General features: G+C 50.5%; 1 protein-coding gene across 4 annotated transcripts in view; it reads left to right on the top strand.

Annotated features, from left to right (window-relative positions):
- The window catches only part of ITPR3 (inositol 1,4,5-trisphosphate receptor type 3), a 64,257-nt gene that overhangs the window by 10,742 nt on the left and 38,876 nt on the right, over window positions 1-14,639 (top strand). For 3 of the 4 annotated variants that reach the window (XM_016146967.2, XM_036238929.1, XM_036238920.1), the window contains exons 2-3: window positions 3,032-3,102; window positions 13,653-13,774. In XM_016146967.2, coding sequence (XP_016002453.2) covers window positions 3,032-3,102; window positions 13,653-13,774 — 193 coding nt within the window. The remainder of the gene's footprint in view (window positions 1-3,031; window positions 3,103-13,652; window positions 13,775-14,639) is intronic. The other variant, XM_036238922.1, reaches the window with a different exon arrangement.

A 14,639-nucleotide genomic window follows, 5' to 3' on the forward strand; every position in this document is an offset into this window, starting at 1 on the left:
CCTCCCTGAGGCAGGGACCTTATCTTTTGCTTTTTATGTACTTCCCTTAGCAGCTGGTAAAATGAATGAATTCACTCAATATGTATTTCTGTGTGCCTGCTCTGAGCCAAGCAGTGGTTGAGTTGCTGGGGATACAGCAGGGAGCAAAAAGGACACATCCTTGTCCTCATGGATCTTCCATCCCCTGAGGTTGGGGGGACAGTAATCAAAATAAATAAGTAAAATATACAGCAGACTGTGGAGAACAGTGAGGCAGGGAGGTGGAGGAGGGGTGTGGGAAAGGGCAGTTTACGGTTTTAAAAAGATTGGGGAGGGAGGGTACTTAGGGGAATAGATCATTTGAACTAAGATCTGAAGGAGACGAGGGAGGGAGCCAGAAGGGTATCTGGGGGCGGAAGGGTTTCAGGCTGAGGGAAGAGGCAGTACCAGATTCCTTGGAAGGGGCCTGGAGGAGGGCTGTGACTGGAGTAGAGTGGGCCAGGGGGCAGGGGTTTGAAGACGAGGTCAGAGAGGTGAGGGTTGGGTCATGTGGGATCTTTCAGGCCATTCTCAGTTCTTGGCTTTTACTCTGAGATGAGTGGTTCTAGGGTTCTGAGCAGAGGACTGCCCTAATGGGACTTCCCTGCCGCTATGTGGGAAATAGGCTGTAGGGGGATCATCAGGAGACCAAGGAGGAGTCAGTTACTGAAATCCAGGTGAGAGCTGGTGGAGGCCTGGACTGGATGGTGGTGACAGTGATGAGAAGAGGTTGTATTCCCTATATATGCTGAAGACAGAGCCCATAGGGTTTCCTGATAGAGTAGGTGGGAGGGGTGAGTGGAAGAGAGGAGCCAAGGATTGGTGCAAGGTTTCTGGCCAAGCAATTGGAAGGATGGAGTTGCCAACAACTGAGATGGGGAGGACTTCAAGAGTAGCACATTTAGGTGGAAGACCAGGAGCTCAGTTTTGAACTACTGAGTTTGAGATGCCTGTGGACATTCAAGTGGAGATGTGGAGTAGGCAGTGAGATTTATGAGTCTGGAGTTTAGGGGAATAGAAATGGCAGGGGAGGGGGTGTAGGAGTCATCAATGAGTGCGTAGTGGTGCTTCGAACCCAAGAATGTGGCCGAAATGACCTAGGACATGAGTGCAGCTGGAGAAAGGGAGAGGACCAAGGACTGAGCCAATGCTGGAGGCCGGGGAGAGGAAAGGAGACTGAAGAGGGTGTCCTTGAAGAGCAGGCCTTCCCCACTCCCACACAGCACCCGCTCTGATGCGGCACAGACTGGCTTCAAAGCCCAGCTCTGCTGCTTGCTGGCCGTGTGTCCCTGGACAGGTCGTTTAATCTCTCCATACCCTGGTTTCTCTGCCTGTAAAATGCAAATAATAACAAAGTAGATTTAGAAAATAAAAAAAAAAAAACAACTTATGAAAACATTAGAAACAAAATCTTGCTTGCTATTATTATTATGGACTGCATGGTAAAGTGCTGATGATGCCAAAGGGAAAAACACAGGGTCTTGTCTTCAAGGAACTTACAGTGTAAACAGGAGAAGTAGTTGCAGTGGAAAGAGACATGGCGGCAGGAGAGGCCAGGACCAGGTGCTGCGGAAACATAGGGGAGGGAGGCCCACAGGGAAGGAGGGTACTGGCCAAGGAAGGCTTTACAGAGTAGAAAGGAGGGGCTGAGGGTGGAAGAATGAAGGGGCTCTGGGGCTCGGCAGGGAGCCAGGGTGGGCTGGGCATGCAGGGTATTGCAGGTTGCCAGGACCCTCTCTGTAGAGATGAGAGCTCCAGGTGCTGTGGGATCAACTGGAGGTTTAGCACGACTGGGACAAGGAAGTCATGAGGCGAGCTAGGGAGTGGATGGAGGTCAGATCTGAAAGGATTTGTTAGCCAACCCAAGGAGGGGAGGAGCAGAAGAAGGGTTTAGAATTAGCGCTGTGATTTCAGCAAACTATTTAGCTTTCAAACACAGTTTTCTCCTCTATAAAATAGTGCTAAGGACTAGCCTCTTGTGAAGATGTCGGTGAGAATTCAGAAGCAACAGTTGTGAAGTGTTGAGATAGAGTTGGCCTCTGTAATGGTGGACTATCATCATTACTTTATTCTAGAGGCTGGGGTGGCATTGAAGACTTTTAAATGTAGGAATGAATGCATGAGTGAGTAGGTGGATGGGCGAGTGGATGGGTAGATGGATGATGGGTGGGTGGATGGGTAGGTGGGTGGGTGGGTAGTGATTCCAAGGTCCCTGGAGCTCTCATCTCTACAGAGATGGTCCTGGCAACCTGCAATGCCCTGCATGCCCAGTTCACCCTGGCTCCCCTCCAAGCCCCAGACCCCCTTCATTCCTCCAGAAGTTCAGGATTAACCTAAGCCATGACTGTAAATGGAGAGTTTCAGGCCCAAGGGTGGCCAAAGAGGAGGGTTTGAAATGGGGCCTGACTGAGGTTGGGAAGGCACTAGGTTTATCGTCCCGTCTTTGAAACCCAAAGACTTGTCCCCTCAGTTTGGTTTCTCATAAGCGTCTCTCATCTGTCCATCTGTCTCTAGTCTCTCTTTGCCTCTGTTTCTTATCCTCTTTATCTTTCTGACTCAATCTATCTTTTCCATCTCTGTCTCTCCCTCCCTTGCTCTTTGTTTTTCTTCCTATTTCTCTTGGTTTCTCTCTCTCTCCCTTCTCCGCCACATACTGCCCTTTCAAGTCTGGACAGCAGAGTCTCAGGGTTATGACAGGAGTTTGCGTCCTCGGTGTTTGATGGCCCAGAATGGCAGCAGAACCCCATAGGACAACTGTAGTTCTGGCCACAAGGTCGGGATAAGCTGGGTGTGTCTCTGTGCTTTTCCCGGGGGCTGCCATCCCACTCCAAGAGATCCTGTCTTTTAACCATGGTGTCTGGAAAGGGAGTGACTTGATGATGAGGGGTTTGTCAGTGATGGAATGGTTTCTTTGGAGGCCTCCCAGGTATCCTGGGACCCCCTGCTCTGAGGGAGGGGTACTGTGGGGAGATAGGCCTCTTCTCTCCCACTGACTGAGCTCCTTGTCCCCCAGGCTGGTGGATGACCGCTGTGTGGTGGAACCCGCAGCTGGGGACCTGGACAACCCCCCTAAGAAGTTCCGAGGTAAGACCTCCGCTCCCACTGCAAACTTCCCTCCCGGGCTGCTGAGTCTTGGGCATGGGACTGAACTCATTCAACTGCATTCAGCCCCACTGAGCTGGGTCGGACCAGGCTGCCTGTGGCCCTCACGCTGCTGTCTGTGGATCCCCCCTTGGCTTGCAGTTTCTCCACCTTCTTACTGACAGCTTCTTCCCTTCATTTTCTGGAGGCCGCGCCCCAGTTCTCAGGAGCACACCCACTTCTGGCTGGGGGCCAGTTCTCCCCCAAACTCTCCATCAGCCACAAGGCTTTCTTTGTCTGTGTGATTGGGCGTTTTCTGAGGGAACGGGAGGAAAAGAGAATTTCCTCAGGCGTTGGGAGGCCCAGGGTGAGAGCCCCTCTCTGTGCCATGGTCTTATCTGTGTGGTGAGGGAGTTGGACCTGATAATCTCCAGGTCCTTTCTCCTGACCCGGGTTGTGTCCTCAGCCCTGGGTGGTGTGGATGACTCCTGCTCCAGGGTGCTTGTGGAACCCAGACCTGGCTCAGCTGAGTAACCCTGGGCAGGTTCCTTCCCTCTCGGGGCCTCTGTGTCCTCTGTGGTCGGTGGGCTGCTCTGTCCCACAGGCACAGGGCCCTTGGGAGGATTAAACGATATCCTGCTGTCACTGTGCCCAGCCAGGGTAAGGTGTTATTGTGATTAACTGTGTGGCTGAGACAGTCAGACAGACGGGTCCTGGGCGTGGTGGGCAGGGTGGGAGCAGGCAGGAACACGCCGGGCCACTGCCGCCTCTTCTGGCCACATGGCTGCTCCTCTGGAGGGAGGTTACCTGGAATTGTCCTCCAGCGGGATGCTGGGAGGGGAGCAGGATTTAAGATAACCCTGTGGCATCCTTGGCTGTCGTCTGTTGTGGGCCTTGCCCATCCTTTGTGATCTGGAGAAGATGGGGGCAGTTCCTCCCAGCCCGCAGCACGGCCCCGTGTCTGCTGTTCTGCTCCTGCTTCCGTCAAGGGCCTCTGAGATGGGGCTTTGCTCAGGGGTTTAAGGGACGTGCCTGGATATGTGGGAACGGCCTCTGGCACTGGACATACACCACCTGGCCCCGCTGCCTCTCACCTCACTTTCCGCTTTGCTCTTCTCTTAGTCCTTCCAGGCGCACCAGCCTCGCTGCTCCTCATCTGTGTCAGCCACATCCCCACCTTCGCACTCGTTTTGTCTGCCGGCAAGGTTCTTACCCAAACAGCCGCTCGGCTCTTGCTCTCAGTGGCTTCAGGTCTCATATCCTCAGGGGTGTTCTCTGACCACCCAAGGTGAAATTGCCCCTCCCCGCAAATCTCCCTCCCTGACTTACCAGGAAAGTATTTTAATTATTTGTTTGTTTATTATCTGTCTCCCCTGCTAGAATGTCAGCTCCGCCAGGGCAGAGATTTCTCTCTGTTTTATTCATTGTTTTATCTACAGCGTCCGCCACATGGTGGGCGCCCAGTGTGCATGGAGGAGTGACCGCATGCACCAGCCCCCTCGTCGGGCTGCCTCCTGCCCCTGCTGCCTCCCCTGGGCCTGGCTGCTCTGGCTCCTGTTGGCGTGACCCACCAGAGTCACCTAGTTGAGCTCAGCCTTAAAGGAACCGGGCCTGGGTTCTGGGGGTTTCAGGGTGCTGGTGCAGGCCTTCTGTTTGGACCACGTCTGCTTCTGGGTTCTGAAGGTTGTGAGTGGTAGGAAAGGGAGATTGGGGTTCACCTGCAGCCAGAAATAGGGGAGTTTTATAGTTGCTCATGGAAGGGGCAGATTTTCACTCTAGCTGAGGGATTTAGGTAAATTCTTGGGTAGAACTTGGTAAGGGAGAGAGTGGTGAGGGTCCCAAGGGTGGGCTGTGCCAGGGCAGAGAGGGAACTGGGGCTGAAAGGAGAAAGAGTGAGTGAGTGAGTGAGTGAGTGTGTGTGTGTGTGTGTGTGTAGTGTGTTCATGTGTAGGGAGTCAGCTTTGTAGTGTGACTGGTGGTGACAGGGAAGTGGGTGTGGCAGAGGAAGAGTGCCCTAGAGTTTTAGTGGGCAGAGTTTGGGGCCAATTTTTGACAACAAAAAAACCACTTAACAGAACAGATGCCCCTTTGACTTCTTGCCCTCCTTCCCATCACTCCTTCCCACTCCCTTCTTTCTCTTCCCCTCCATTTTCCCAAAGCCTGTGAGCAGGGCCCTCCTCAGGATCCGGGAGCTGCCCTGTGGTCCCCGTGGCCTTGCTGGGCCCAGCCAGCTCTGTGAGATGGAAGAGGGGACTCAGCCTCCTGCCTCCTTCCGCCCTGTCTACCCCAGGTCCTGGCTGGTGGTGTGGAGGTGAGGCCCCCCTGTGGCCCTGTTTGGACCTGAGAAGAGCCAGCCTTTTGGGGTAGGCCCAGATCTCCGTGTGGCCTTGTGGATGGCAGGCACAAGTTGGAGTGTTAGAACTTGGGACAAGAGATGGACTCCCATCTTTTCAGTTTTGAGACCGAAGTTCAGTCTCGAACCCGGAAGTCCTGGCTCTCTTTATTCTCTGATTCTCCTGCAAGCACCCTGGCCTCAGGGGAGGTCCCAGCAAGGGTATGCAGCCATGGCAGGCGTTTTGGAAGTTGGCCCGAGGCTGTCAGACATAGCTGTGTCCTGAGGCCCCCCAGTGCTGTCTCGCCATCTTAGTGTGGGTTGGCTGTTGCTTGGAACTGTGGGCTCTCTCTCTTTGCCCTCTCAGCCCACTGCCAGTTCCAGGTCGACTCCGCCTTCACCTGCTGACTCTGGAGACCCCCAGGCTGGGCTGGCATAGCCCTGTGGAGCCCCTTCCCTGCCTCCATCAGCCCTTGATTGGCTCTTGTTTGTGATTTCAGCTCTAGCCATCTTCTGAGGCCTTTCCAAGCCCTAACATGTTCTGAGAATTCTTTCCAAAGTGTGCAGAGCCCTGGGAGGCCCAGGCTGCTGGGCCTCGGTGTGCGGGCACCCCATGCCAGCCCAGCCTCCCTGACCTCTGCCTTGCCATAGGGGTCTTGTGATTGTGGCTGCTCTGAATCTTATGCTGCAGGCTGACCCCGGGTCTGGTCACGTTCCCTCCCATGAACCTTTCTCTTTCTCGTCCTCCTTCATTCTTGGCAATTGCTGACCCTTACCTCCCCCTCTACCTCAGAGAAGCTCAGAGCTCACAGCCCAGCCACAGGGATCCCAGGAAAATGTGTAGGGGTTGCTTACCCACTCGGGCTGGTGGGGACAGGTGCTGGGATGGGGAATGATGAGGTGGCCTCCCTGCGCTTGCATGGCCGGGTGCTCCCCCAGCTTTATGCCGTCTTCCAAGTCCCGTTTATTGTTATTTTCATTATTTTAATGTGAAATATAAGGTATATTAGGACATACTTCAGCTCTACATAAAAATAAAGAGAAAAATAACACAGCTGTGTACCCACCACTGTGCTCTGTCAACTCCTTTTTACCATGTTTATTTCAAATCTTTGCATTTTTAAAGAGATAGCGTCTTATGCCCTTAGCGGAAGGCCCCTGCGTCTTCCCTCACACCTTTCCCCTCCCTCTCTCCCCAGAGGCAAACACTTTCAGACACTGGTGTGTGTCATTCAGCAGCCTGTTTTTATGCTTTTGCTATTCACCCATAAGGATATATCTGTGAATGATGTGGGAGATTGTTTTCTATTTTACACCTCCATGTATCAAAGGTACCCTTCTATATACACCCCTCTGCACCTTTTCGTTATGCACTGTTTTTGAGATTTATCTGTGTTACACTTGTGGCTCTAGTTCCCCTGTTTAATTGCTACGTAATACTATTCCACTGGGTGAATAAAATGCAATCCGTGTATCAGTTCTCCTATTGATGGCCATGTAGCTCATTTTCAGTTTTGGTAATTGCCACTGATGTCGCAGTGAGCCTTCTGTGTATATATATATATGCACCACATCTCCTTGGGCTTGTGTGCAAGGGTCTCTTGGGTGTGTTCCGAGAGATGGGGGGACGTTCCAGGGTGGGAGGATGCCTTTCTTCTTTTCAAGCAATGGCCCTGCTGCCTTCCATGGGGGCTGTGGCTGCTCACCCCGACAGACTGGGGGTGCTGCGCCCCTTGCTCCACCCCCATCCTTGCTGCACTTGGTTTTGTCCCACTTAGATTTCTTCCAGCCTGCTGGGTGTGAAATAGCATCTCACTGAGGTTTTAATTTGCATTCCTCTGACTATGAGTGAAATGGAGCATCTTTTCATGTTTATTGGCCACTTACTATTTTGTTCTTAAGCTTTTATTTTTCCTTTTTATAAAAGTAATACAAGAGGGTGGCTCTATAGTGTAGTGGTTAGCACGTCTGCTTTCCATGCGGAAGGTCCTGGCAACATCCGTAGGTCAGGTGTGGAAGTGTGAGTGTGTATGGGGGGGGGGGATTAAAGAGGGAAAAATAAATAAATAAAATAAATAAAAGTAATACAAAGACATCCTCTAGGATGAAGATTAAAGCAATGGTGCCCCTACCTGACCCTCACTCACCTCCTGTCCCCTTCTCTAGTAAAATCTGACTAGGTAATTTATTCATATGGTTAAAAACCTCAAAGCCCGCAAATATACATGGAGAGTCTGCTTCTACCTGCTCTGCCTCTCCCCCTCTATGATTGCAGGTACCACATTTAGGTAACCACATTCTTTAGTTTCTTGTGCATCCTCCAGTGGTCCTTTATGCAAATACAAACATAGATTCCAATTTCCCCTCTTTTCTTACACAAATGTAGCAATCTATGTACACTATTCTATTCTTTGCTGTTTTTTACTTTATAAATCTTACTATGGATAAATCCTACTGGAGATCTTTCCATATTAGCATATAGAAATCTCGAGCTCTTTTTTTCCTTTTTTTTCATTTAAAAACTCATTTTTGTTCCATATCCTAGACAAATGTGGAAATAGTGTTCCTATCGATTACATAGTTTTAAGCGTTTTACAAATATTTTGGAAATTGTGGTAAATACTTGTAACATAAAGTTTGCCATCTTAACCATTTTAAGTGTACAGTTCAGCGGCATTAAGCACATTCTCACTGTTGTGCAGCCATCATCACCATCCACCTATGAACTATTTTCTTCTTGTGTAACTGAAACTCTGCACCCATTAAATAACTCCCCATACGCTCTCCCCACTCCCACCCCTGGCAACCACCATTCTACTTTCCGTGTCTATGAATCTGACTATTCTCGGTGCTTCGTATGAGTAGAATCATACAGTATTTGTTCTTTTGTGACTGGCTTATTTCAATTAGCATGACGGCTTCAAGGCGTACACGTGTTGTAGCGGATGTCTGGATTCCTCACCTTTGTCTCTCTCTTACAGCTACAGACTATTTCATTATGCGGCTCTATTTTATTATTTAACTAGCCCCCTCTGATGGACACTTGGGCTGTCTCTAATCTTTATCATTCCTGCCAGTGCTGCAGCGAAGACCCTTGTACAGATGCAGGTGTGCTCTTAGAGGAAATGACCGGCGGTCAGATTGCTGAATCAAAGGGCAAGAACATCTGTGATTCTGAGCAAGACTGCCAATAGTCCCCACTCGGGTTGCACCATTTTGTACCTCCCCCAGCAATGTAATAAGAGAAAGCAATCGCGTTGAACTTTTTTCATTGTTCCTTTGCTAGCTACTCCCAGGTCTCCAAATATTTTGCTTATTCCAGGAGAATTTAGCTCACTCGGGGCACTCTTCTACTTCGTCTCCCCGCATCCTCCCCAAAGCATCCTGTTGCTGTCGTAGGGTTCTCCTTCGTCATCTTTATAAACTCGCGTTATTTCTCGTTCTGTCTACTCCTCAAGCACCCTGCCCTGTGTCTTCCTCCCACCACTTCCATGTCACTTAATTTTACCTCATCGAGACTGAACAAGCTTTACATTCTCTTCGGTAACCACAATAGAATCTTGGGTGTTTTGTTTTATAGGCCAGTCTAAATGTTGAAAAAAAATCAAAAACCAATGTTTGCACAATTTATGTATTATTGTGACTAATAACTTTATTCCCTGTTCTTGTCTTGAACCCTCCACTAGTGCTTTTCAATGTTCGTTGAACAGCATAACCATTGTGTGTGCGTGTGTGTGTGTGTGTGTGTGCGCGCGTGCGCGCCTTTAAAATGCATGTTTCCAGGCTCTACCCCAGACCTGCCAAGATATATGTGGGACCTCAGAGTTTTCACCAGATGATTCTATGCAGTGTCAGTGGCTTTTGGAGTGTTACACACCTTAGTTACTTTCAGGGAATGTAAGTTGACCTTATTAAATGAAGATCCTCTTGTCTACAGCCTCACAAACCCTGTGCCCCGTGACATGCATGTGCCCCCAGCACACACAGCCCTCACTGTAGGAAACCCCCTTGGACTGGACCTAGGTTTTTCTCCTGGCTTCCGATGGTGCTGCTCCTGTGTGGCCTCAGTCTTCTGGCTCTCCTTGCACCCTTTCTCCTCTCTGCCCTTTGCTCTGCAATTTGGCGAGAAGGAAGGTTCTGGCCCCGTCTGGGATTCTGACAGGGCTGCCTTTGAGCAGGGAGCACAGCACAGTAGAAGCATGGAGATGTGCATGGGGTGGACCACAAACATTTCAGAGGGCTCAAATCATTTATTTATTCCACAAGCATTTTCTGACATGTATTGTGGGTAGGGCTCTAAGGAAGGTTCTTAGAGAGAGAAAAAGATGAATTTGTCAAGATAGTAGGTTTCCAAGAAATCTATTGAGGAGTCAGGAGCAGGAGGGATCACTTCTGGTTTCTTCCCTCTCCAGAGATGCTCCAGCACAAGGTGTTTTTGACCTACTAGTAGGCTTTAACTTCCCTTTAAGGGTGTGCAATCATCTTTTAAAGAATTGGATAGAATACAATTAGAATGCATCAGCCATAGTAAGGGTTGTTGTTATTTTTTTCTTCAGCTCTATTCTTCTGTTAAACATATTCGGTGAGTTTTAAATTTAGTTATTGAAGCTTTTTATTTTAGAAATCCCATCTGGTTCTTTTTCAGTCTGCTATGTCACTTTTTATAGTTTCCTGTTCTCTGCAGAGAGATCCTCAAGTGTTTCTTTTATCAATTTAATGCAGAGTAGGCATTTCTGGTTTACAAATGATGTCTTTATCTGAAGTGTTTCACGTCTGTTTCTGGTGTCCGTTTTGTGGGTTTGTTCTTGCTTATGGTGTCTAGTTCCCGAGTTCCTGGTTATCTTTGACTGTATACTGGTTTTTACATTTGAAAAATTTGGTATGAGTGGTTGTGGAGTAGGGGAAAAGTACTTTCCTCCAGAAAGGGTGTGCTCCCGGACTCCTGGGGACACCACCTGTCCAAGACTACCCGAAGCCAAACTCAAGTCTGGGGTTTTTGCACTACCCAGGGGATTCCAACGGGGCTGTAGCTCCCGGAAGGAGCTGTACTACTCTGGTTTCGGCCTTCACCAGGGGCGTATTCCTGAGGGGAGGGTCTCCTGCTACTTCCACCTTCCATGGGCCTGGGCTCGGATTTCTGCCCCGTCACTTGGTGAAGCTGTCTCTGATAAAAGTTCGTGTCTTCTGGAATCAGCAAATAACCTCAGGGTGAAAGTAGCTTGGGTGTTCTGTATCTACCTGGTTTTCCTTTCGATCTTCTGTTATGACCAGATGATTCCTTGCTGTCTCGTCAGTTCTTTAAGAAGTCTTAAAATAACATCTGTTTGAAAACTCTGGTTGTGTAGTTGTGTTCTGGTCGAGTTGATCCAGAATGGAGTATAACCGCAGCTCTCAGCCCTGTCAGGCCCAGAGCCTGCCCTGCTTACCAGGGACCGAAGTCTCATGCGATTTCATGAAATGGTGATCCGAATATGTATTTCCTAAGTAAGTCAGGTCAGAAAAGCTTGAGACACTGGTGTAGGGTGACCTGGGGCAGCATCTGCCTTTCCTCCTTTTCTCTTGTCTGGATTGGAAGTGGAGGGAGGTGGGCTGTGGGGGACCAAGGAGCTCAGATGGCCAACGCCTGGGCTGCTGGCCTCGCCGCCCTCCCCGGGCTCCAGGCTCCAGGCTCCAGGCTCAGGGTCTCAATCGCCTTCTCCTGTCTCAGCTTGCCAGCCCCGATGTGTGACTGTTTGGTGTCTGACCGCCACCTCTACCTTTCGCTTGCCTTCCCCTCCACTTGCAATGCCTCATTATTTTCTTCCCTTCAAGGCTAAACTCAAGCCCCCCACGCCTCAACTCCGCCCCCATTACACATGAGGGAGTTGTTTCTAGATTCATGTGCTCATCTGGCAGACATTTCCTGAGCCCTGGTCTAAGGGCTGGGGACGCACTGATGAGTTCCACTCAGCCCTGCCTGCCCCGCGGAGCTTGGTGAGGTTGGCAAAAATAAGCAGTTCAGCCTGTCAGACTCAGACCCCCGTTTAAGTGGAATTAAAAAATAATACGATCTATCCATATCCAAATTATGTAACATAAGAGGGGGGTGGGTCCAGAGTCTGAGTGAGCCTGGAGCTGGGGGGAGGTGTGAGGCCAATATAATGCTCTAAGGGTGACAAAAAAGAGAAATGAAAGCAGTGTATAACACAGTCTATATAAACATAGAAACACATAAATGAGTAAATTAATTAAAATGTATAATAGGTAATGTATATTATAGAAGTAATTGTTGGGCACAATTAGAAGACCCAAGGAAGCAGTCAGAGCTTGCTTCCGAATCATGAATATAGCGGTCACAAACATAGGCATTTGGCTCCTGGCGTAGCTGTAAGCGATGCGTTTTCTGAAACAGCAAAAATCTCCTGGTAGAGTCTGAACAATACAAAGGACAGTCTTCCCTCAGTTTGTATCTGAGTTGCTTTCCTGGAAAATTCAGTGTTTGCTAAAACCATGCAAAAAGTGCTTTGTGTTTCCGTATGCCGCTCTGGGCCCAGAGCACTGCCTGCGGCTGTCCACATGCAAGTGTGCAGCAGAACATTCGAAGCAGGTGTCACACTGGACAGTCCTCGTGGTGCAGATGTCCTGCTCACTAAATGCCAGATGTGGCTTCAATCACTGGATAATCAAAATTGCTCCCCCCATTTTCAAAACACCTCCTGGTGCGGCCCCACTCCCCTGACTCTCGCTGGGAGACAGTGGCCTCTAGCAAGGCAGAGAGATTGATATAGTTACTGGGGGATCTGGGGAAGCCCTGGGAGCTCCAATTCAACCTGAAGAAGCAGGAGGACTTCCCGGAGGGGGTGACACCCCAGCTGAGCAGAACACCATGAAGGCATACTCTCTCCGAAAAACTGAGTGCACGTTTCTGGAAGTGGTGACCATTCACGCTGGTGGTGCCAAGGTGGGCCGGGCAAGGCAGCCCTTGGTGGCTCCGTCTGCTCATGGAATTGCCATTTCCCCCGCTGTCAAGGAAGTTCTGTCTTCTCTGAACTTTGACTCACTTGTTTTCTCCTCCTGAGGGCACCAGGGGGCCTCTGCCTGCTCACTGGCTAGAAGGAAAATACAGTTTCACTTTTAGTTCCCAGGGGCTGTATGACCAGCTTTTACCAGGGCAGGGACATAGCCTTCCTTTTGGAGGGTAGATGAGAGGGATTGAGGGAGAGGGCTCCCCGTCTCTGTGATCTGCACCCCCAGTGGCCCCATTCTAGGTCCTCCAGCACACTATCTTTTTCCTGCATTCCATGCTACTGGAGCAATGTGCAGTTATGGAGGCGCGGCCCACGCCCTTGCCCAGGGTGTGATTCCCTCCTCTGACAGGGAACTCACTGCCTCATCGGCAGCTCTTGTCAAGTCTCCTGTGTCAGCATTTCACCATGACCCAGAATCCATGATCTCCTCCTGCCACACTGTAAACTAGGATTTTCTAACTCACACATCATTTTGATCAGCAGAAAAATCTTCCACCCTTCTGGAGTTTGGGCTTATGACAATCATTAGTGTTTTGTGTGCTTTCTAAAATAAAAATTGTAACAGTGAATTTGTTTCCGGAATTTTGTTTGGCCCTGTCTTAGGTTGAGTTGCCTAAGATGGGAGAATTATTGAGGCAAGTTCTCAGGAGGAGAGTGAGGGAGCCTCGCTCACACAGGGCAGGGGAAGAGCAGACAAGGATGTAGTTTCAGGGAAGAGAAGCCTTAGCCTGATCCCACCGGGAGCTGGGGAGTGACCGGCACACAGACAGCCTCCCAGAGGCCAGGCTGTTATCTGCCTGCGCCGGCCGCTGGATGGGGCTGCTCTTCTGGAGGGGGATGTAACTTCTCAGGTATCTGTGGGAAAGATGGCGGTTGGCCAGAGAAAGATGCAGGTGTGAGCTGTCAGCTGCCAATGTCCACAAAAGCTGGGCACAAACAGGGCAAAGGGTGAGGGCCCAAGAGTCTCAGATTAATCTCCCGTGGGGCAGAGAGCATGTATCCACCTCACAAGTGAGATTCTGTCCTCCTATTGGGACTCTCCATTCTACTTAGTCTAGGATGCTCTTAGTTCTTCAGAGTCCTTCCAACCACTACCAGTTTTTGTGGGGAGCCGAGGTGGGATTTGAGGACAGGGCTGCAGGCTGGGGTTTTCTCCAGGGAGGGCCCTGAGCTTTATGTGAACCAGTCTCCCCGCTTCGCCCGCCCTACCACAGACTGCCTCTTCAAGGTGTGCCCCATGAACCGCTACTCAGCCCAGAAGCAGTACTGGAAGGCCAAACAGACCAAGCAGGACAAGGAGAAGATTGCCGATGTGGTGCTGCTGCAGAAGTTGCAGGTGTGTGCGCAGGGGTGCGCTGTGTGTGTGTATGCTTTAGGAACCTGGGCACACACCCAGGGCCACTGCTTGCCAGAGCTGATGGGGGCCCTGTGGCGGAGTCCAGTGGTTTTTAAAACCCCAAAGTGCAAGCTTAGTGTGCACTGCTGTGAGTGAGGTGAGGGAGTAGAGTGTCTTCCCAATGACCCACTCGTTTATATGACCCATTGTGCCACTTAGAAGAAGTTGCCCCTTCCTCCAGGCTGGGACAGTTCTATGCCAGGGCACGTGGCTCAGTGAGTGGAGGGTGGATGGGGTTCAGCTCCCACCCAACCCTTCAGCTAGACACCGTGGTGCAGTGAACAACCTGTGCTGTACAGTGGCTCCAGGGAACCTGATTTGAGAACTAGTCTTAACGTCAACCCCTTGTTTTATAGAATTGGAGCCTGGGGCCAATAGAGGGGACTGAGCTTTCTGTGGTTATCCTGTGAGTTTGCAGTAGGGTCTAGATGGTCCCTGGGTCTCTGACTCACCTTGGATTCCTTGGACAAATGGGTGGTGCAAGGTGTGAAGACCTGGTGGTTGCTCATGGGCCTTCACGTCAGTTGCCCAGTTCAAATCCTGGGCAGTCCTCTCTGGACAGAGCTCAGGGCCCCAGGCACAGGCCCCATGGAGAGGAGAGTGAGAGGCTTTGGTGTGTTAGCACTTTGCAAACTCCTTTTGAGACTCTCTTGGCCCCGATGCCCCCCACTCCCTATGTTCCTTGCCCTGAGGAGTGGGAGTGAATTGTGGAAAGTGTGGGCCTGCCCCACAGCTGTGAACTGGGCTGGAGAGAAGGGGCTGGGGGGTGGGCCGCCTAAGCTCTGTGATGAAGAACCCCATCCCT

This window comes from Rousettus aegyptiacus, unplaced genomic scaffold, assembly GCF_014176215.1.
Source record: "Rousettus aegyptiacus isolate mRouAeg1 unplaced genomic scaffold, mRouAeg1.p scaffold_m13_p_1, whole genome shotgun sequence".
NCBI lineage: Eukaryota > Metazoa > Chordata > Mammalia > Chiroptera > Pteropodidae > Rousettus > Rousettus aegyptiacus.